The 23062-nt window shown below is 59.4% G+C and overlaps 1 protein-coding gene across 2 annotated transcripts in view; it reads right to left on the minus strand.

Moving 5' to 3' along the window:
* Window positions 1–23062, minus strand: part of LOC136382297 (contactin-3-like) — a 210160-nt gene that overhangs the window by 80555 nt on the left and 106543 nt on the right. For both annotated transcript variants that reach the window (XM_066351405.1, XM_066351404.1), the window contains exon 6: window positions 1689–1892. In XM_066351405.1, the coding sequence (XP_066207502.1) occupies window positions 1689–1892 (204 nt within the window). The remainder of the gene's footprint in view (window positions 1–1688; window positions 1893–23062) is intronic.

Here is a 23062-nt window from a genome sequence, read left to right on the forward strand (position 1 = left end):
TTACTCCAACCACAAACCGGAAGCTGATTGGTCTACAAATGTATGAGAAACTCACTAAGGACTCTTTTTTATCAGACTCTGGGAAAAGGGAAACTAGGGTAAAACGAAAGCCAACTGAATTGTCACTGAAGGTTAAGATTTTTAAATTAAAAATTCTCACTAAAAAGAAATTGTATAATTTTAGTAATAAAAAGTATGAAGTATAAAAATACTTTTGTAAAAAAAAACACCAAGTTATAAAGGCTAGTTATTTCTAAATAAAAAAGTTTATGAAAATTAAGTTTATATAAATTACAGAAGGTTTGTGCAGGTTGTAGGAAGTTTGTACAGAGAAAAAAAGAATTTGAACAGTCAGAAAACAAAAAATGTTTAATTAGTCACCCTAGCTCACAATCCTATTGTCTGTGGCAATTAGTCCTCTTACTTTAATATTGTCTTGTACCATGTTTAATCAATTTTATAGCAAGGTTTGTTCCTGTCTGTTAAATATCTGTTTCATGCTATAAATGAATATCCCTAAACAACAGCCTCATACTCTTTAGTAAATTAAGTCAAGGATTTGACTTAAAAAATAAAAACAGTGGAAATGTTATAAAATACCACAAAACTAAAAATTAATATTAATATTCTGGGAAGAAAGGTCAGGCTTTCCTATCAGACTTTCCTGTCCTGCCCCTCCTTGAGGGAGGTGAGGGAGAAGAATGTAGAAGTTTCTGGCTGGTAAGAAACAATGAGTCATTCAGTTTCAAATCTAAAATGTTAACCTAGAAACTTCTCTTTCAATAGGAGGCAGAATTTACATACCAGCTTGCATTGATTGTAGTTCCTCCCCCTTCCTGGAATCTTGAGGGTAAAATTCCTCTAAACTAATAAGGGAAGATGAACCCTAAAAAAATCTATAAACATCTTTGATTCTGTTACCTTGAAAGTCTTAATGTTTAATGTTTCTGTGTATCCCCTAAACCAGGGGTCCCCAAACTACGGCCCACGGGCCGCATGCGGCCCCCTGAGGCCATTTATCCGGCCCCCGCTGCACTTCCGGAAGGGGCACCTCTTTCATTGGTGGTCAGTGAGAGGAGCATAGTTCCCACTGAAATATTGGTCAGTTTGTTGATTTAAATTTACTTGTTCTTTATTTTAAATATTGTATTTGTTCCCATTTTGTTTTTTTACTTTAAAATAAGATATGTGCAGTGTGCATAGGGATTTGTTCATAGTTTTTTTTATAGTCCGGCCCTCCAACGGTCTGAGAGACAGTGACCTGGCCCCCTGTGTAAAAAGTTTGGGGACCCCTGCCCTAAACAAATGTTGCCAGCTTGTACCGTGACGTCATGCTCTCCCCTGCCCGTGTGTGATCAGGGTATATAAGCAGCCCCTGAACTATTTTGGGGACTGCACGATTTGAGTCTATTGCCCCATGTCAGCCATATGCAGCCGGCATATTTAATGAACCTCCTCCTCTAATAAAACTCTTCAAAGTTCATCTGGACTGGGTGTCTCTACGTGAACTCAGTGCCTTTCAGAACCTGGGGTGCGGACTCTATAACCCGCCCAGGGGACCTGCGGTGCACGGACTGTCTTCACGGCACATGTCAGCGTTCTTTCTCCTGGAACACACGAATGATCACTCTCCTGGAGAGACTTCCCCCGCCCCCCGTCTCCCCGACGCCCCGCACAGAACTCCGTACCGTCAGCGCGGAGCACCAGGGGTGTCGGTGAGCCCAGCACGCGGGTGGCGGTGACCACACTGCTGACCAGACAGGTGTAGTTTCCCACGTCCGACGGCTCCACCTTGGCGATGTACAGGTGGCCCGTCTCCTGGGAGATGAACCGCCGGCTGTCTTCCTCCACGAAGGACGGGTACTCGTTGAAGATCCACGCGTACGTCAGCTCTAACGGAAATTGTGGAGAGAAGAAAATTCCATTAATAGGGATAGTTTCCCCCAGATATTAAAAGTGCCCAAACCCACCTCTGCTACGCCGTGATGCTGAGCGTCTCCTCTGGGGGTCCCCGTTCCGGGAAGCGACCCTGTGTCTGTTCTGCGCTGTTAGGGGGGACCCCCCACCCTGATGCAGGCTGACCGCCGTCATTGCCACGGCCGGTCCAGGCCCGACCTCGCATGCCTCTCTGGCTTCAGCCCGGACCCCGTACTGTTTCCACACCACCCGTTCAGCATCGCTCAACATGGCCGTCCCCACGCTCGCATCTCCTGACCCGGAACATTCCACACTCGGCAGCCGTCTCAGGAATAACGACACTCACTGGACCAGGAGACCCCGCCGAGTGCTCCCCACGCAGCACAGAGGAGCCCCCTCTCCTGCACCAGGTCTCCGCCCGCTGCTGCAGAGCCCGAGACGTCCTCGGTCTGACGCCCACCTCTGCTCGGCCTCAGAAACTGCCACACGGTCTCCACCCCGGTTCCCACCTCCCCGGGGTCAGTGGTCCTACTCGGAGCGACTCCACACCTGAGTCCACTGAGGCAGGCCACTCTGCACGCGACTGTCTCTTTACGGGTCTGTCCTGTCCCCACCAGTGACAAGTGACGTCAGGTCCTATCCTGCCTGCCCCGCCCTCAGCCCACGAGCAGAATGAATCATCAGTTCTGTAACATCTCTGTGCACGGTTCTGTGTGCTCACCCCCCCCAAGTAAGGTCTTTGTTGCTGTGTCCCCCCTCCCCTCCCCCCACCTCCCCACCCCCCCTCAGCACACTAAAGAAAACCATGTCCGTGTCCATGACTGTTTTTTTTGTCTTTTTTTACTCTATCCCTCCAATCAAGGTATCGGTGGTATATTTCACAGAATTAACAACAAATATTCCACAGACTTATATGGAACTACAAAAGACCCCCCATAACCACAGAACTCTTGAGAGAGCAGTGGAGGAATCACGCTACCTCATATCAAACTCTCTACCATGAGGCCATTGTCATCGAAACAGCCTGGTATCAAAGTAAAAACAGGCATACAGATCCACGGGACAGAACAGAGCGCCCAGAAATAAACCCGCACGGATAGTCAGTTACTATCTGACGAAGGAGGCAAGAGTATACAATAGAGCAGGGGTCCCCAAACTACGGCCCACGGGCCGTATGCAGCCCCCTGAGGCCATTTATCCGGCCCCCGCCGCACTTCTGGAAGGGACACCTCTTTCATTGGTGGTCAGTGAGAGGAGCATAGTTCCCATTGAAATACTGGTCAGTTTGTTGATTTAAATTTACTTGTTCTTTATTTTAAATATTGTATTTGTTCCTGTTTTGTTTTTTTACTTTAAAATAAGATATGTGCAGTGTGCATAGGGATTTGCTCATAGTTTTTTTGTTTTTGTTTTTGTTTTTTTTCCATTTTTCTGAAGCTGGAAACAGGGAGAGACAGTCAGACAGACTCCCGCATGCGCCCGACCGGGATCCACCCGGCACGCCCACCAGGGGCGACGCTCTGCCCACCAGGGGGCGATGCTCTGCCCATCCTGGGCGTCGCCATGTTGCGACCAGAGCCACTCTAGCGCCTGGGGCAGAGGCCAAGGAGCCATCCCCAGCGCCCGGGCCATCCTTGCTCCAATGGAGCCTTGGCTGCGGGAGGGGAAGAGAGAGACAGAGAGGAAGGAGAGGGGGAGGGGTGGAGAAGCAAATGGGCGCTTCTCCTGTGTGCCCTGGCCGGGAATCGAACCCGGGTTCTCCGCATAGTTTTTTTTTATAGTCCAGCCCTCCAACAGTCTGAGGGACAGTGAACTGGCCCCCTGTGTAAAAAGTTTGGGGACCCTTGCAATAGAGTGAAGACAGTCTACATTGTATTCAATAAATGGGGAGGAGCAGGAAGCATCAACTCAACTCCCACATGTGCCTCCAGCGGGCAAGCCCAGGGTTTCAAACCGGCGACCTCAGCGTTCCAGGTTGACGCTCTATCCACTGCCCCATCACAGGCCAAGCCGCCAGTTCTTATGGAAAATTGATCATACATTTCATACATGGCAGTCATGAGGGACATGCCTCCTCTCTGCACAGACCTGTCCCTGAGACGGAGTGAGACAGTCAGGTCTTAGAGAGGTCGGCCCTGCCGCAGGACGAAGCCAACATACACAGGACACAGGGCATCATCCCGATGGAAAGCATCAGAAAATTAACCATGTCACTTGACTGCATTCTGGATACAACTGAACATTCCGCTGTGGTTTTATCAGACTTACAAAATTCTGCATTTGTAGCAGACATTAATCGTATGCCGCAGAGTTAAAAGATACATCAAACTGGCATTCATTGGAGCGTTCTGAACATAATTTTACGTTCGATGATAAATGCAAAGCCATAATAAAAAATGGTAATTTTATACACTCGCACAAGTGAGACTTGTACAGAGAACCTTTCCCGAGCTCTTGGGTAAATCACAAGCGGACTCGGCCGAGGGGGCCACCAGGGGGTCTCTGCGAACAAGGCTCCGTGGATATCAGGAATGCGAAACGTGTTTTCGTGAGAGAACAAGGAGGCTCTGCAATCAAAGTCGTAAGTTAAGAAAAGGAAATGTGCTGACTCTGCTTCCGGGAGGTACGACCCGAGGAAGACTGTCCCGCCCACGGCCAGACCCTCGCCGCCCGCTCCAGCGCAGGGCGGGGCGGGCGGTTCCAGGCGAGAGACCTCGCGCTGGCGTTTACCCGGAGGTCGTGAGCACACGGGCTCCCCACGTGGAAGGGCGCGGCTCCACTTCCGTTGTTACACAATCCTCCTGTGACGGAGACTGCATCCTCTGCACCGGCGTTTTCTAGGAGAAATTTTGTCCGGGAAAAACAACAACAAAACGCTGTTGGATAAAACTGTGAGAGAAACGTTGGCCGTTTGCAGCTGCCAACGGGGAAGACTGACCTACTCCTAAAACAAGATGCCTTTATTTAAAAGGGTGTGGCAGCTGCTTTGGCAACATTCAGACCGTTATCTCTGGATTACACCGTCAGGAAGGGCATTTAGCGATGGAGCTCAGAGACGCCACGTGGGCGGAGGGTGGGGGACCCGGATGTACTCAAGAACAGAAACAAGGCCTGTCCTGTGGTGGCGCAGTGGATAAAGAGTCGATCTGGAAATGCTGAGGTCGCCGGTTCGAAACCCTGGGCTTGCCTGGTCAAGGCACATATGGGAGTTGATGCTTCCAGCTCCTTCCCCCTTCTCTCTCTCTGTCTCTCCCTTTCCTTTATAAAATGAATAAATAAATTTAAAAAAAAATTAAAAAAAAAAAACTGAAACAATGTAGCAAACTGAAGATCCTTTAAGTTGTGAAGAGTGAATGACCGATGGTTCCGGACTGGAAGCAGAAGGCCCCCGGGCACACATCTGACATCAGCGTGAGGTTCTCAGGAGCCACCGTGCACGGGGCGGGTTTCCCGGTTCAGCCTCCGCGTGGGGCTCGTCCACCACGGCAGCGAGACTCAGGGGTCTGACGGTGGACAGTCCTGAGACCAGAACAAGGAAACGTCCTTCTTCCTTTCGTCCCGGAGGCTGATTCGAGGTCCCGCGCTGCCTGGGCTGTGAACGAGGTATTGGGAACACCCACCCGCTCAATGGTGGCTGCGTGCGGCCGGGTCGCTGTGACGCAGACGAGGGAGCCTCAAGAACGTCTCCGACCTCTTAGGAGAACCCGTGTGAGCCTGGTGGGGTCAGTGGCGTCAGGGACCCGGCCTGAGCAGCAACCCTCTCACATCAGCTCCCCTCCTGCTGCTCCCAGGGCCCCCGTCGTGCTGACTCCTCAAGCTTCCCGAGCTCAGGCCGCATGTCCCCAAGTTCCCCGGGCGTCTCCTGCCTGAGCCGCTGCCTTCAGGGAGCCCCCCAGACCACGGCCACAGCCACGGCCACGGCCACGGCCGACAGACCCCGCAGTGCCCTGGCTCTGCGCCCCACCACTTCCCGTCTGACTGCTTTCTTTTGGAACTGGAGTCCCTTCAGTGGGTGCCGCGCCCCCAACACATTCCCTGTCATCACTGTCAGCCTGTGCCGGGAAGCCCCCACCTACGTGGCATCGCCCCAGCCCGGCACCAGGTGGCTGCACCCCCGGGCGCCCACAGGGAGCAGATGGCCCCTCCACACCTGCTGATGCAGGACCGGTAAGACCCCCAGAGGCGCCTTGTTCCACTGCTGTCTGCAGACAGGCAGCTCCTACTTTTTCCTATTTAGAACTTCGTCTTTTTATCTTTTTTTATTTTTTCTGCACAAACTCCCTGGGTCCACTCTGCCCTGGGGACACTTTCTGCATCACTGAGACCACATACGTCACACAGCAATGACTTCGGAGCCATTAGACAGCCTTTTTGTTGGTCAGTGCCGTCCAGGAGAAGGTGAAGCATCTCACAGCCCACGGGAGTGCTAATTGGAGTCAATTATTGTTTGATTGACCTGCCCGGCTATTAAAATGATAGGCAAAGTTTACCCTGCCCTTGCAAAATGGACAAAATGGAAATTTCTTTCCCGCCAGCTCCAACAGGAAGCCCACCATTTCAGGGAGCCACAGGGGGGTGCTTCCAGGTTAGACTTCCCACCTCAGCTCTCCAAAGCTAATTGCAGACCAGGCTCCTCAGTGATGCAAGCGATACAAAGTAGCTGGCAGACCAGACTTGTGAGGCGAAATGCCTGCAGTCATTAAGGGCTGGTGAGTGAGGGGGCAGCCCTCTCCTCCTCGCGTCTCATGTCCTTGGAGAAAATGAATACAAGCCTTTCTTTAAGGAGCATCCTGGGGACTGGATGTGTCTCTTCTTGCCAGGTGTGGGGTGCTTTTAAAGCAGGACAAAGTACCCATTTTCACTGGCAATTAGAAATGAAGTTATGAGCAGAAAATGAAGTAACCCTGACAAATCGAAAAGGTCTTTTTCGCCCTGGCCGGTTGGCTCAGCGGTAGAGCGTCGGCCTAGCGTGCGGAGGACCCGGGTTCGATTCCCGGCCAGGGCACACAGGAGAAGCGCCCATTTGCTTCTCCACCCCTCCGCCGCGCTTTCCCTCTCTGTCTCTCTCTTCCCCTCCCGCAGCCAAGGCTCCATTGGAGCAACGATGGCCCGGGTGCTGGGGATGGCTCTGTGGCCTCTTCCTCAGGCGCTAGAGTGGCTCTGGTCGCAACATGGCGACGCCCAGGATGGGCAGAGCATCGCCCCCCTGGTGGGCAGAGCTTCGCCCCTGGTGGGTGTGCCGGGTGGATCCCGGTCGGGCGCATGCGGGAGTCTGTCTGACTGTCTCTCCCTGTTTCCAGCTTCAGAAAAATGAAAAAAAAAAAATAAAAAAGAAAAGGTCTTTTTCCTTACTGGGGACAGTAAATGCATCTTCGGGAAGCCAGAGAAATTAATGCTTCTCTCTCTCTCTCTCTCTCTCTCTCTCTCTCTCTCTCTCTCTGTGTCACACACACACTCACACTCACACAAACACACAACCACTAGTAGCACATCCAACTATTCATCAAGACAGAGTTAAACACTATTTTAAAACATTTAAAGATAGACCTCTGCCCTTTGTGATCTAACTTTTCTGAATGAAAGATTTAAAACCAACGGCTTTGGCCCTGGCCACTTGGCTTAGTGGTGTAGTCAGCTCAGCGTGTGGAAGTCCTGGGTTTGATTCCTGGTCAGGGCACACAGGAGAGGTGCCCATCTGCTTCTCCAACCCTTCCTCTCTCACCTCTCTCTCTCTCTCTCTCCCTCTCCCCCCCCCCCCAGCCATGGCTCAATTGGAGTGAGTTGGCCCTGGGCGCTGAGGATGGCTCCATGGCCTCCGCCTCAGGTGCTAAGAAGAGCTTGATTGCTGAGCAACAGAGCAATGCCCCAGATAGGCACAGCATCGCCCCCTAGTGGACTTTGCCAGGTGGATCCCGGTCGGGGAACATGTAGGAGTCTGTCTCTGCCTCCCTTCCTCTCACTGAATAAAAAATAAGTAAGTAAATAAATAAATAAACCGGTGGCTTTATTATACATTACACTACCAGTATAGTACCGTCACTGGCATTTTTTGAAAATGACTACTTAAATATTTGATTATGGCAGGATATCCAATTATGCCTGAGTGAAGGGATATCTCTGATAACAAAAGCAATACCCAGACATCAGAAGTAATCCCCACCCTTCCGATGGGCAGGGCCCACGCGGGCCCATCTCCAGGCTCTGAAGAGTTCGCACTCGGGTTCCAAGAGGCCTCAGGCTCAAGGCGAATGTGGACTGTGGTCTGAGGCTTTGAGGAAACAGACCAGGGAGTCGGAAAACCAGCCCGGAGACTTGCTCAGGCTCTCTGCTTGTCATGCGAAGGAATACACACATACGTGTGCACATTCAGGAGTTTTCTCTTCCTCAGTGACCCTTCCAGTCCTGTGCACCTGGCCGTGCAGGTCTGCGCAGGGGAGAGCTATCACTCGACCACTCTGTAGAAATGTCTTTCAAAGCCCGAACAGCAACTGCTCTAGCCTGTTCTGTGATGTTGATACTTCAGCTAAATATATAAAAAAAAGTCCTGCTGGTGTCAGACAGAAGTTGTCAGACAGAAGTTGACACAAAGAAGTACAAGTCTTGCTTGAAGGCAGGCTTCGGTTAGAATGCCCATTTGTTTAGTGTTTGCGGTACGAGAAAGCACCCACACGTTGGGTCCGTGTCTGTGAGAAGTTAAAACGTTGGTCCATCTACTGGCTTCACCCTTCGCTTTAAAGCCGACCCCTCACTGGAAACGGCTCTGTCCCCAGGACCCCGTCGGCGCGGTTTCCGCAGACAAGCGTGTGAGTGTCCCTCACGCAGTGGCTCTCGTGACTGATCCTGCCCAGGGACCCACAGTAACAAACGATCAAGTCGGCAGGAAGTCCTCTGTGGCTCTGGTCCACTCCTCTCTGAGAGCCCCTCCCAGGTGGCTGACTGCATCCTGGGAGATCCTCTGATTCTCATGAAGAACTCTGGACCTAAGGCCCATGCTGGTCACGGCTTTACCCTTCCTACGTAGGTGGCTTTTCCTTCGCTCTGTTTTGATTTTCAACACAGCACCGGTCTATTTACAAACACAGCATTGGTCAATAAAGGCCGATATGTAACAATGAAAAGATGTCAGAGGTACAGGAGGCCACAGGCTACACTTCGACCTTGAACTCCCTGAGGCTGTTTCCAGGGCCAGGTGGGGCTTATTTCTGTATCTAGTCATTCTTTTTATTTACTTATTATTTTTTTATTCAGTGAGAGGAGGGAAGGCAGAGGCAGATTCCCATATGTGCCTCAACCAAGATCCACCAAGAAAGCCCACTAGGGGGCAATGCTTTGCCCAGCTCAGGTATTGCTCGTTTCTCAGCAACTGAGCTATTTATAGCACCTGAGGCAGAGGCCATGGAGCCATCATCAGCACCCAGGCCAAACTCGCTCAAGCCAATCAAGCCATGGCTGCAGAAAAGGGGATGGGGGAGAGGGAGAGGGGGAGAAAGAAGGGGGGGAAGGGGTGGACAAGCAGATGGTCACTTCTCCTGTATGCCCTGACTGGGGATCGCACCTAGGACATCCACATGCAGGGGCCTACGCTCTATCACTGAGACAACGGGCCAGGGTCAAAGCCACCGGTTTTAAATCTTTCATTCAGAAAAGTTCACTGCACGGCACGGTTTGCAGTTCTAATTCTAACTCACTTATGGAATATTTCCAGGTGGGAATGGTCGTTTCTGAGTGTCAGGTGACTGTCTCTAATCTCAAGTCACAGGAATGCCCTGCCACGCCCTGCCACGCCCCCAGAGGGCTGTGGAGAGCTCATCAATTTCCCTTCACCCTCCACAGAGCTGTTCACGACGGGCTCGCCTCCAGCCACGGCGGTGGGGGGGGGGGGTTCTACAGATAACATGAAAATGAGAAAGGGCCCCTGTTCCACTGAACTTCCGAACCTCAATGATGACATAAATGACACAGGTCAGAAAAGAAGTCATTTCTATTTAAGGCCTAACCTCACGCCTATGAGATGGGACCCTGGTAATTCAGAATGCTCTCTCCTCCCCTTTGGCTGAAAGGATTCTCGCCCGGGGGAGAAACGCAGTGGGTGTGGGCGCAGGGGCCGAGCCACGGGCAGCACGGGCCTCACGGACTCCCACGTCACCAGACGTGGCCTCCGCGCCGCCGTGGTTTCTGCTGAAAAACCATTTCACGGAACTGAAATGACCCCCGTGTTTCTCAAAAGGGGGATGGGGTTGCCTAACCGTACGAGCAGAGAAGTGAATGCCTATTTAAAGAAGTTAATACTTACAGAATCTGTTTAAAGGTCATTTTGCAAACGTGATGAACACTCCCAGAAGGGCCATGACATGAGTTCTGTGCCTTCTGCCACTCTGAGAAGTGTCCCACTGATGAGCATTGTGTAATAACAACACTAGTGATGAACGGGGAGGGTCCCAGCCGCCACGTCAGGAGAACCGGCTCGGTGCCAGGCACTGCGGCTGGACGCACCCGGACACCTCCCCCCGGTCGTCACACCATCGTGACGGCCCAGGTGACATCCTCGCTCCGATGGGGGCGGTCCTGAGGCTGGAGTTCCTGGGAAGCTCTCAGAGCAGGCGGGGGACCGAGTCCCTGCCCCCACACCTATGTGCCGTGTCCTCGTCACTCAGACTCGCCCTGGCTGCGTGCTTCGAGGCTTCAACCCCGGCTCTGCCCACTGGCCAGGGGTGACAGAGACCAACAGCTCCAGCCACATGGCCGGGAAGGACGCCCGACCAGCCGCTGAAACGAGTAACCCGCTCCTGAAATACAGGCTGAGATTCTGGGAACACGTGGCCTCCGCCCTCTCCTCAGTCCAGATCGGACCCCGAAGAGGGGCCCCAGCCACAGGCCCCCACGGCTCCCCGGAGGTCAATAGTGAAGGCAGTTCCAGACGGCTGTCTTCAGAAGGGACTCGGTGAACTATCACTGAGAACAAATGTCACCTGCTGGCCCTGCGACCTCATTACGGACACTTTGGCTGGAAGATGTGGCTCTCCCGTGACCAGCCTGGGCGCGAGCTGGTTCCCGAGACTGCCCCTCGCCCTGGGCGGGGGGGGGGAGGGGGCGTGGCCCGGGCACCAGAGTTTTATTAATCGATTCGACTGAACAGACGGAAAATGTTCCGCAGCCCTAACACCTGCCATTTCCTCCTTCATCTCTCTGCCGAGGGCCTGCTCTTTGGGAAGAAAAGGCTATTTTGTGTCATAATAATTGGTTCTGATTCCACAGTTCTTGATGTCAATGACCTTTCTGCCACGAGGCCCCAGAATGCTTTGAGCTGCAGTGGGAAAAAAAAAAGGACAATGTAGACTCAACCCGTTTGGAAGCTGCAGCAGCAAACAAAGCAGAGGTCACAGCGGAGAGGCCACCCCGCTCGGAGCACCGTCCCTGTCACAGCAGAGGCCACCCCGCTCAGAGCACCGTCCCTGTCACAGCAGAGAGGTCACCCCGCTCGGAGCACCGTCCCTGTCACAGCAGAGAAGTCACCCCGCTCGGAGCACCGTCCCTGTCACAGCAGAGGCCACCCCGCTAGGAGCACCGTCCCTGTCACAGCGGAGAGGCCACCCCGCCCGCTCAGAGCACCGTCCCTGTCACAGTGGAGAGGCCACCCCGCTCGGAGCACCGTCCCTGTCACAGCGGAGAAGTCACCCTGCCCGCTCGGAGCACCGTCCCTGTCACAGCGGAGAGGCCACCCCGCTCGGAGCACCGTCCCTGTCACAGTGGAGAGGCCACCCCGCTCGGAGCACCGTCCCTGTCACAGCAGAGAAGTCACCCCGCTCGGAGCACCGTCCCTGTCACAGCGGAGAGGCCACCCCGCTCGGAGCACCGTCCCTGTCACAGTGGAGAGGCCACCCCGCTCGGAGCACCGTCCCTGTCACAGTGGAGAGGCCACCCCGCTCGGAGCACCGTCCCTGTCACAGCAGAGAAGTCACCCCGCTCGGAGCACCGTCCCTGTCACAGCGGAGAAGTCACCCTGCCCGCTCGGAGCACCGTCCCTGTCACAGCAGAGAGGTCACCCCGCTCGGAGCACCGTCCCTGTCACAGTGGAGAGGTCACCCCGCTCGGAGCACCATCCCTGTCACAGCGGAGAAGTCATCCCGCTCGGAGCACCGTCCCTGTCACAGCAGAGAGGCCACCCCGCTAGGAGCACCGTCCCTGTCACAGCGGAGAGGCCACCCCGCTAGGAGCACCGTCCCTGTCACAGCAGAGAAGTCACCCCGCTTGGAGCACCGTCCCTGTCACAGCGGAGAGGCCACCCCGCTCGGAGCACCGTCCCTGTCACAGCGGAGAGGCCACCCCGCTAGGAGCACCGTCCCTGTCACAGCGGAGAGGCCACCCCGCCTGCTCGGAGCACCGTCCCTGTCACAGCGGAGAGGCCACCCCGCTCGGAGCACCGTCCCTGTCACAGCGGAGAGGCCACCCCGCTCGGAGCACCGTCCCTGTCACAGCGGAGAGGCCACCCCGCTAGGAGCACCGTCCCTGTCACAGCGGAGAGGCCACCCCGCCTGCTCGGAGCACCGTCCCTGTCACAGCAGAGGCCACCCCGCTCGGAGCACCGTCCCTGTCACAGCGGAGAGGCCACCCCGCTCGGAGCACCGTCCCTGTCACAGCGGAGAGGCCACCCCGCTCGGAGCACCGTCCCTGTCACAGCGGAGAGGCCACCCCGCTCGGAGCACCGTCCCTGTCACAGCGGAGAGGCCACCCCGCTCGGACCACCGTCCCTGTCACAGCGGAGAGGCCACCCCGCCCGCTCGGAGCACCGTCCCTGTCACAGCGGAGAGGCCACCCCGCCTGCTCGGAGCACCGTCCCTGTCACAGCGGACAGGCCACCCCGCTCGGAGCACCGTCCCTGTCACAGCGGAGAGGCCACCCTGCTAGGAGCACCGTCCCTGTCACAGCGGAGAGGCCACCCCGCCTGCTCGGAGCACCGTCCCTGTCACAGCGGAGAGGCCACCCCGCCTGCTCGGAGCACCGTCCCTGTCACAGCGGAGAGGTCACCCCGCCCGCTCGGAGCACCGTCCCTGTCACAGCGGAGAGGTCACCCCGCTCGGAGCACCGTCCCTGTCACAGCGGAGAGGTCACCCCGCCTGCTCGGAGCACCGTCCCTGTCACAGCGGAGAGGTCACCCCGCTCGGAGCACCGTCCCTGTCACAGCGGAGAGGCCACCCCGCCTGCTCGGAGCACCGTCCCTGTCACAGCGGAGAAGCCACCCCGCTCGGAGCACCGTCCCTGTCACAGCGGAGAGGCCACCCCGCTCGGAGCACCGTCCCTGTCACAGCGGAGAGGTCACCCCGCTCGGAGCACCGTCCCTGTCACAGTGGAGAGGTCACCCCGCCCGCTTGGAGCACCGTCCCTGTCACAGCGGAGAGGTCACCCCGCCCGCTCGGAGCACCGTCCCTGTCACAGCGGAGAGGTCACCCTGCCCGCTCGGAGCACCGTCCCTGTCACAGCGGAGAGGTCACCCCGCTCGGAGCACCGTCCCTGTCACAGCGGAGAGGTCACCCCGCTCGGAGCACCGTCCCTGTCACAGCGGAGAAGTCACCCCGCTCGGAGCACCGTCCCTGTCACAGCGGAGAGGCCACCCCGCTCGGAGCACCGTCCCTGTCACAGTGGAGAGGCCACCCCGCTCGGAGCACCGTCCCTGTCACAGCGGAGAGGCCACCCCGCTCGGAGCACCGTCCCTGTCACAGCGGAGAGGCCACCCCGCTCGGAGCACCGTCCCTGTCACAGCGGAGAGGCCACCCCGCCCGCTCGGAGCACCGTCCCTGTCACAGCGGAGAGGCCACCCCGCTCGGAGCACCGTCCCTGTCACAGCGGAGAAGTCACCCCGCTCGGAGCACCGTCCCTGTCACAGTGGAGAGGCCACCCCGCCCGCTAGGAGCACCGTCCCTGTCACAGCAGAGAAGTCACCCCGCTTGGAGCACCGTCCCTGTCACAGCGGAGAGGCCACCCCGCTCGGAGCACCGTCCCTGTCACAGCGGAGAGGCCACCCCGCTAGGAGCACCGTCCCTGTCACAGCGGAGAGGCCACCCCGCCTGCTCGGAGCACCGTCCCTGTCACAGCGGAGAGGCCACCCCGCTCGGAGCACCGTCCCTGTCACAGCGGAGAGGCCACCCCGCTCGGAGCACCGTCCCTGTCACAGCGGAGAGGCCACCCCGCTCGGAGCACCGTCCCTGTCACAGCGGAGAGGCCACCCCGCCTGCTCGGAGCACCGTCCCTGTCACAGCGGAGAGGCCACCCCGCTCGGAGCACCGTCCCTGTCACAGCGGAGAGGCCACCCCGCTCGGAGCACCGTCCCTGTCACAGCGGAGAGGCCACCCCGCCTGCTCGGAGCACCGTCCCTGTCACAGCGGAGAGGCCACCCCGCCTGCTCGGAGCACCGTCCCTGTCACAGCAGAGGCCACCCCGCTCGGAGCACCGTCCCTGTCACAGCGGAGAGGCCACCCCGCTCGGAGCACCGTCCCTGTCACAGCGGAGAGGCCACCCCGCCTGCTCGGACCACCGTCCCTGTCACAGCGGAGAGGCCACCCCGCCTGCTCGGAGCACCGTCCCTGTCACAGCGGACAGGCCACCCCGCTCGGAGCACCGTCCCTGTCACAGCGGAGAGGCCACCCTGCTAGGAGCACCGTCCCTGTCACAGCGGAGAGGCCACCCCGCCTGCTCGGAGCACCGTCCCTGTCACAGCGGAGAGGCCACCCCGCCTGCTCGGAGCACCGTCCCTGTCACAGCGGAGAGGTCACCCCGCCTGCTCGGAGCACCGTCCCTGTCACAGCGGAGAGGTCACCCCGCTCGGAGCACCGTCCCTGTCACAGCGGAGAGGTCACCCCGCCTGCTCGGAGCACCGTCCCTGTCACAGCGGAGAGGTCACCCCGCTAGGAGCACCGTCCCTGTCACAGCGGAGAGGCCACCCCGCCTGCTCGGAGCACCGTCCCTGTCACAGCGGAGAAGCCACCCCGCTCGGAGCACCGTCCCTGTCACAGCGGAGAGGCCACCCCGCTCGGAGCACCGTCCCTGTCACAGCGGAGAAGCCACCCCGCTCGGAGCACCGTCCCTGTCACAGCGGAGAGGTCACCCCGCTCGGAGCACCGTCCCTGTCACAGCGGAGAGATCACCCCGCCTGCTCGGAGCACCGTCCATGTCACAGCGGAGAGGTCACCCCGCTCGGAGCACCGTCCCTGTCACAGCAGAGAAGTCACCCTGCTCGGAGCACCGTCCCTGTCACAGCAGAGAGGTCACCCCGCTCGGAGCACCGTCCCTGTCACAGCGGAGAGGCCACCCCGCCCGCTCGGAGCACCGTCCCTGTCACAGCGGAGAGGCCACCCCGCCCGCTCGGAGCACCGTCCCTGTCACAGCGGAGAGGTCACCCCGCTCGGAGCACCGTCCCTGTCACAGCGGAGAGGCCACCCTGCTAGGAGCACCGTCCCTGTCACAGCGGAGAGGCCACCCCGCCTGCTCGGAGCACCGTCCCTGTCACAGCGGAGAGGCCACCCCGCACGGAGCACCGTCCCTGTCACAGCAGAGGCCACCCCGCTCGGAGCACCGTCCCTGTCACAGCAGAGGCCACCCCGCCCGCTCGGAGCACCGTCCCTGTCACAGCGGAGAGGCCACCCCGCCCGCTCGGAGCACCGTCCCTGTCACAGCGGAGAGGCCACCCCGCTAGGAGCACCGTCCCTGTCACAGCGGAGAGGTCACCCCGCTCGGAGCACCGTCCCTGTCACAGCGGAGAGATCACCCCGCCTGCTCGGAGCACCGTCCCTGTCACAGCGGAGAGGCCACCCCGCCCGCTCGGAGCACCGTCCCTGTCACAGCGGAGAGGCCACCCCGCCCGCTCGGAGCACCGTCCCTGTCACAGCGGAGAAGCCACCCCGCTCGGAGCACCGTCCCTGTCACAGCGGAGAGATCACCCCGCCCGCTCGGAGCACCGTCCCTGTCACAGCGGAGAGCTCACCCCGCCCGCTCAGAGCACCGTCCCTGCCACAGCTTCCGGAAAGGATTCAGCACTGTGAACATTCAGGATTCACGGGAAGTGGTCAGAGTTCCAGCACTCACAGGATCTGGAGGACGGGGATTCCAGCCTGCAGGGGTGACCGGGGGTTCAGGACCGTGGTGCAGGAAGTCCCTGCCGACGTGGCAGAAACGGCAGGAGGACCGGAGAGAGAAGTGAGGCCCAGAGACAGGACGGAGCTGCTGGGGTCTCAGGACAGAACGTCAGTGGTGGTGGTGGGGGGGGGCTGCTGCTAAGGACAGACGGACGGACGAGCAAAGGAAGTGGTTCCTGGTGATGTAATCCGCGCCCGGGGGAGGGGCCGGGAAGACTGTTGACATGACAACGAAGGGTGTAGACCATTCCGTAAACTCAGCTGACGGAGCAGCCGCAGGGCCCGGGAGGGCTGAGTCCCATTTTCTTTTTCAGATAAAACGGCGTCACAGGCTGCAGAGAAACCTCTTGTGAAAGACACCGCTGGTCGATGTGGCCGACCTCGGCTGTATTTTGACAAGCTGCACCAGCCACTCCAGCTGCCAGCACCCCCCACCCGGACCAGCAAACAGCCCCTCACACCCAGCAGGACTCCCTCCGGCACAAGGACAAGGACTTGCGGGAGACTCCGACGATGGCTATCATTTCTCTCTTTATTTTAGCAATAAAGTACTTTCGAGTGAAGGTATGTATCAATATATTGTTTTTCTATACATACACTGCACACGTAATGGACTGCGACACGGAGTGAACATAACTTTTACACGCACTGGGACACAGAAAACTCCGTGTGACCGGCTGTCGTGGTGTCCCCTTAACGGCAGTGGTCGGCCTCACTGCGCAGTGCCCGCCTGTCCGCTGCGGGATCAGGACAGTCGTGACTGAGGAACACAGGATGACAGACAGGCACGCCGGACCTTCTCAGCAGAGGACCCAGAATGCTCTGCTCCTCCCGGCACCCTCTCAGACTGCGAGTCGGTAACATCCCTGGAAACGGGTGTGTACGGTGGAGCACAACACAACATGGCACCGGTTCAAAGGTGTCCCTGGCTGGTCAGGTGACACGCTGCCCTCCTCTTCTCACAGGGAAGTGTCTCAGAGGCCAGGTGTGTGCCCAGCAGGGGTCCCCCTGGCAGCTGGGGGTCGTGAGCAAGGGTCTCAGAGGCCAGGTGTGCGCCCAGCAGGGGTCCCCCTGGCAGCTGGGGGTTGTGAGCACGCATCTCAGAGGCCAGGTGTGTGCACAGCAGGGGTCCCCCTGGCAGCTGGGGGTTGTGAGCAAGCCTCTCAGAGGCCAGGTGTGCGCACAGCAGGGGTCCCCCTGGCAGCTGGGGGTTGTGAGCAAGCCTCTCAGAGGCCAGGTGTGCGCCCAGCAGGGGTCCCCCTGGCAGCTGGGGGTTGTGAGCAACAGATGAGCTTCCAGTTAACCTTCCTGCGACCTGGTATTTCCAACTGAGCTTGAACGGCCCAGAAAACTGTCAGCTTCCTGCCGTCAGCTAACAGCTGGGGTGGGGGTGAGGGGGCTGTGCTGAGGTCGCGGGCAAAGTCTGAGCACACTCCTCCGCTCTGTGAGAGGCGGCGGACCTCGCGCTCAAGTGCTTCAAAGGAAATTAATGTCCCACTGGTCTCGCCACTCTGTTGTATACAAATCCCTGGATTTAGAACGAGGAGTATTTTCAGACGTGCTTTTGAAAAGCCAACCTGACTGGTGTTTAAGGAAAGGAGGTAGAGGCTCTCCAGGAACGCAGGCTGGCGGCATTTCCTAAAAGAGTCGCATGGCGCAGTCTCATCCAGGGATGACCTCACAGCCCAGGAGGCATCACAGGGACACAGAGCTCAGAGCCGGGCCTCTTCAGGAGGACGAGCCCTGGGGAGAGGCCCTGTCCCGGAGGGGGCGTGGCCGAGGGCTGAGGCTGGGACGCAGTCCGAACCTGGGAGCACATTCCCACACCGGGCACTGGAGCAGCAGGTCTCAGACACGCGGCCGCACCAGCTCCGGGCGGCGGCACCAGCTCCGGGCGGTCAGCACCAGCTCCGGGCGGTCAGCACCAGCTCCGGGCGGCGGCACCAGCTCCGGCGGCGGCACCAGCTCCGGGTGGCACCAGCTCCAGGCGGCGGCACCAGCTCCGGGCGGCACCAACTCCAGGCGGCGGCACCAGCTCCGGGCGGCACCAGCTCCGGGCGGCACCAACTCCGGGCGGCACCAACTCCAGGCGGCGGCACCAGCTCCGGGCGGCACCAGCTCCGGGCGGCACCAACTCCAGGCGGCGGCACCAGCTCCGGGCGGTCAGCACCAGCTCCGGGCGGCGGCACCAGCTCCGGGCGGCACCAGCTCCGGGCGGCGGCACCAGCAGCTCCGGGCGGTCAGCACCAGCTCCGGGCGGTCAGCACGCTGACCCTTCCTACCTGACTTGGGCGTCTCCTGAAATGGCCTGCGTTCCGCCTGGGATCTGTGCGCACACAGCCTTCCTGGCTTCGGGTCAACTCCCCGTCACCGCGGAACATGCGTCTCTGGCTCCAAAACACTCTTCCCAGAATGCACCTCCCCTCCCGCCTTCCAGGGACGCCGCCTCCCGGCCGCCTGGTGGCTGGGGCCACGCTCCTCCAACCCCCGCTGCACCACGAGTCCAAGGCCAGCAGGGAGCACACTTCTCTCTGCGGGTCCAAGGCCGCCGAGGCCCTGCCTTTACAACTAGTGCCAGAACCGATGCTCAGAACCACCGCGCTGGAGAGCCGGAAACCACCTTCCCGCTCAGCAGCACTGGGCCCGGGAAGCTCAGACTCTGTGCTGCCCCCTCCCCCGGGAAAACAACAAGACGGGCCACACCGTGTCCGTGAGTGGCTGGCAAAACGAACATGTTGGTGCCAACGATGAGGCCTCCGGGATGCAGACGCCAGGTGCGCCGCCCCCGCCGTGGACGGTCAGGAAGCGCAGCAGAGACGCCCCCACCGTGGACGGTCAGGAAGCGCAGCAGAGACGCCGGGTGCGCCGCCCCCGCCGTGAACGAGACGCCCCCGCCGTGGACGGTCAGGAAGCGCAGCAGAGACGCCGGGTGCGCCGCCCCCGCCGTGGACGGTCAGGAAGCGCAGCAGAGACGCCGGGTGCGCCGCCCCCGCCGTGAACGAGACGCCCCCGCCGTGGACGGTCAGGAAGCGCAGCAGAGACGCCGGGTGCGCCGCCCCCGCCGTGAACGAGACGCCCCCGCCGTGGGGGGTCAGGAAGCGCAGCAGAGACGCCCTCACCGTGGACGGTCAGGAAGCGCAGCAGAGACGCCAGGTGCGCCGCCCCCGCCGTGGACGGTCAGGAAGCGCAGCAGAGACGCCGGGTGCGCCGCCCCCGCCGTGGACGGTCAGGAAGCGCAGCAGAGACGCCAGGTGCGCCGCCCCCGCCGTGGACGGTCAGGAAGCGCAGCAGAGACGCCGGGTGCGCCGCCCCCGCCGTGGACGGTCAGGAAGCGCAGCAGAGACGCCCCCGCCGTGGACGGTCAGGAAGCGCAGCAGAGACGCCGGGTGTGCCGCCCCCGCCGTGAACGAGACGCCCCCGCCGTGGACGGTCAGGAAGCGCAGCAGAGAGGAAGGTGGGGTCCCCAGGGTGCCGGCCGGGCTCAGAGGTCGCAATGACTGGAGAAGCGTGGGCAGGGCCCTCCGACACCCTGCTTCAGATGTCACGTCCTGTGTCCAGTGGGGGCAGCACAGGCCGTCCTGAGAGACCGCGGGGAGCGTGGCGGGTCTGGCCGCCATGGATCCTGCGCACCTGCGGTGGGGCCCTCGCCCGATGACCCGTCACGATACAGAAGATGGGCCGGCTTCCCCACCAGAAAACACCAGCCTGCCGCCGCCGCCATGACAACAGATGTGTCGTGATCCACGCGGGACTGATGGAACTCACAAACCGCTGGACGTGCTCTACGTGGTCAGGGCATCCGGCCGTCCCCCTCCCTGCCCCGGTTTCCATTATGGGGTCCCCTCCCCGCCCCGGTTTCCATTATGGGGTCCTGAAGAAGCCACCCCCCACGGATCAAGAACCCCGCAGCCAAGGTGAGTCTGAGCAAACGGCTCCGTCGCTCACGGATGAAATAAGATGTCGTCTTACTCCTCCCCCTCCTCCCCCTCCCCTCACCAGGGGTCTGCCCGGAATCCTGTTTTTAAAGAATGGCCCCATGGGGCTACCCCAGGTAACACAGGTAAAAAGGAAAACTGCCACCTCTGAAGGGACAGCTGGGGACACAGGTCTGCACGCTGGGCTGTGCCCTCCAGACTCCCACGGTCCCTCCGGGCACCAGCAGGGGACACTGTGAAAACCACGGTGCGCTGCCCAGGGCTGGGGGGCAGCGTTTGGTGAGGCGTGCCCCTCCGGACCCCCACGGTCCCTCCGGGCACCAGCAGGGGACACTGTGAAAACCACGGTGCGCTGCCCAGGGCTGGGGGGCAGCGTTTGGTGAGGCGTGCCCCTCCGGACCCCCACGGTCCCTCCGGGCACCAGCAGGGGACACTGTGAAATCCACGGCGCGCTGCCCAGGGCTGGGGGGCAGCGTTTGGTGAGGCATGCCCCTCCAGACACGGCGCAGGGCGGATGTCTCTCATTGGTCAGCCCGGGGACAGTCGCAGGCAAGGGTTCTCCCCTTGGGGGTGTACGTGAACATGGCCCCCGCCCCGGCAAAGGCTCTGAGAAGTAACGGAAGGAAGCTCCCGTTTGCATCTGGAAACAGTCTGGTTTCTGCCCAGGGCCTTGCACGCGGCACGATGCCCGTTCCGGCTGCACAAGAACAGGCTGTGACGGCTGTGACCGTGTCGCACGGGGATCTGAGGACAAACCACACGTGATGACAGTGTGAACCCCGACACCAACCCGGGGTCTTCCTGTCCTCGGCCTGGTGGGGCCAGCTGAGGCCCCAGGACAGCCTTTGCTCCGGGGAGCGGCTCACAGGCACAGAGAATTAAAATGTAACCAGACTGGGTTGTACACAACGCACAATACTTCCCGATGAGTCATGTAGCAGAAGGAAGGCATCGATATCGTGGGAGCAAATGAGAAAAAGAATCCTTCAAATTTCTAGATTTACATGAAGAAGCAAGGACTGAGGACCAGACACCCGGAGAATCAGTTACGTTCCTGCCGACTTCTGCTCTCGCCCCTGAAAACGGGGGGCAACCTCCCGGGAACGGGGTCCCGGCGAACACCCCTGACCTTCCAAATCAACTGTTTCCAGGAAGCTCAAATCAGATTCAGTCCCCTCCCAAAAAATGACCGAGTCTGTGCTAACGTATAATGCAGTCTGACACCTTAGATCCTGACTCTGTTCTGTTCCAGTTAGAACGTACACAAACTTCGGGCCAGAAGTGTGTTCAACCAGCTCAGATGTGAGCTGCACAGGAGAGCGGGATGCAACCGGCTCGTTCAGGCGTGAACTGCACAGGACAGCGGGATGCAACCGGCTTACTCAGGCGTGAACTGCACAGGAGAGCGGAATGCAACCGGCTCAGGTGTGATCTGCACAGGAGAGCGGAATGCAACCGGCTCGTTCAGGCGTGAACTGCACAGGACAGCGGGATGCAACCGGCTTACTCAGGCGTGAACTGCACAGGAGAGCGGAATGCAACCGGCTCAGGTGTGAGCTGCACAGGAGAGCGGAATGCAACCAGCTCACTCAGGCGTGAGCTGCACAGGAGAGCAGAATGCAACCGGCTCACTCAGGCGTGAACTGCACAGGAGAGCGGAATGCAACCGGCTCAGGTGTGAGCTGCACAGGAGAGCGGAATGCAACCGGCTCAGGTGTGATCTGCACAGGAGAGCGGAATGCAACCGGCTCAGGTGTGATCTGCACAGGAGAGCGGAATGCAACCGGCTCACTCAGGCGTGAACTGCACAGGAGAGTGGAATGCAACCGGCTCAGGTGTGATCTGCACAGGAGAGCGGAATGCAACCGGCTCACTCAGGTGTGAGCTGCACAGGAGAGCGGAATGCAACCGGCTCAGGTGTGAACTGCACAGGAGAGCGGAATGCAACCGGCTCGCTCAGGCGTGAGCTGCACAGGAGAGCGGAATGCAACCGGCTCGCTCAGGCGTGAGCTGCACGGGAGAGCGGAATGCAACCGGCTCGCTCAGGCGTGAGCTGCACGGGAGAGCGGAATGCAACCGGCTTGCTCAGGTGTGAGCTGCACGGGAGAGCGGAATGCAACCGGCTTGCTCAGGTGTGAGCTGCACAGGAGAGCGGAATGCAACCGGCTTGCTCAGGTGTGAGCTGCACGGGAGAGCGGAATGCAACCGGCTTGCTCAGGTGTGAGCTGCACAGGAGAGCGGAATGCAACCGGCTCAGGTGTGAACTGCACAGGAGAGCGGAATGCAACCGGCTCGCTCAGGCGTGAGCTGCACGGGAGAGCGGAATGCAACCGGCTTGCTCAGGTGTGAACTGCACAGGAGAGCGGAATGCAACCGGCTCACTCAGGCGTGAACTGCACGGGAGAGCGGAATGCAACCGGCTCAGGCGTGAGCTGCACGGGAGAGCGGAATGCAACCGGCTCACTCAGGCGTGATCTGCACAGGAGAGCGGAATGCAACCGGCTCAGGCGTGATCTGCACAGGAGAGTGGAATGCAACCGGCTCAGGCGTGAGCTGCACAGGAGAGCGGAATGCAACCGGCTCAGGTGTGATCTGCAGAGGAGAGCGGAATGCAACCGGCTCAGGTGTGATCTGCACAGGAGAGCGGAATGCAACCGGCTCAGGCATGAGCTGCACAGGAGCGCGGAATGCAACCGGCTCACTCAGTCATGAGCTGCACAGGAGAGCGGATGCCTCCTTACTTCAGGGACAGCACAGGAAGGGAGTCTGGAAGACTATCTCCAGAGGGGCGGGCTCTGCCCCCACAGGCTGAGGACCTCCGAAGCCCCGAGCAGTTTTAATTAGTCTGGCTCGGAATGGCTTCATGTCCTTCTGACTCTAGTAACGGTGGATGTCTAAAGGCTGTACGCCACAGCCTGCCTCTCCGCCGGGCATCCCTGCAGACGTCTGAGCCACGGAGGCTCTGAGAACATGAGCGTTACTTGAACGTCCTCGAGGAAGAGACAGCTGCCCGCCCGCGTTGCACAGGCCGACGGCGCCCACACGCCACACCCGCTGTGACCCACACCATGAAATCATCTTGGA

This window comes from Saccopteryx leptura, chromosome 10 (genome assembly GCF_036850995.1).
Source record: "Saccopteryx leptura isolate mSacLep1 chromosome 10, mSacLep1_pri_phased_curated, whole genome shotgun sequence".
Taxonomy (NCBI): Eukaryota; Metazoa; Chordata; class Mammalia; order Chiroptera; family Emballonuridae; genus Saccopteryx; species Saccopteryx leptura.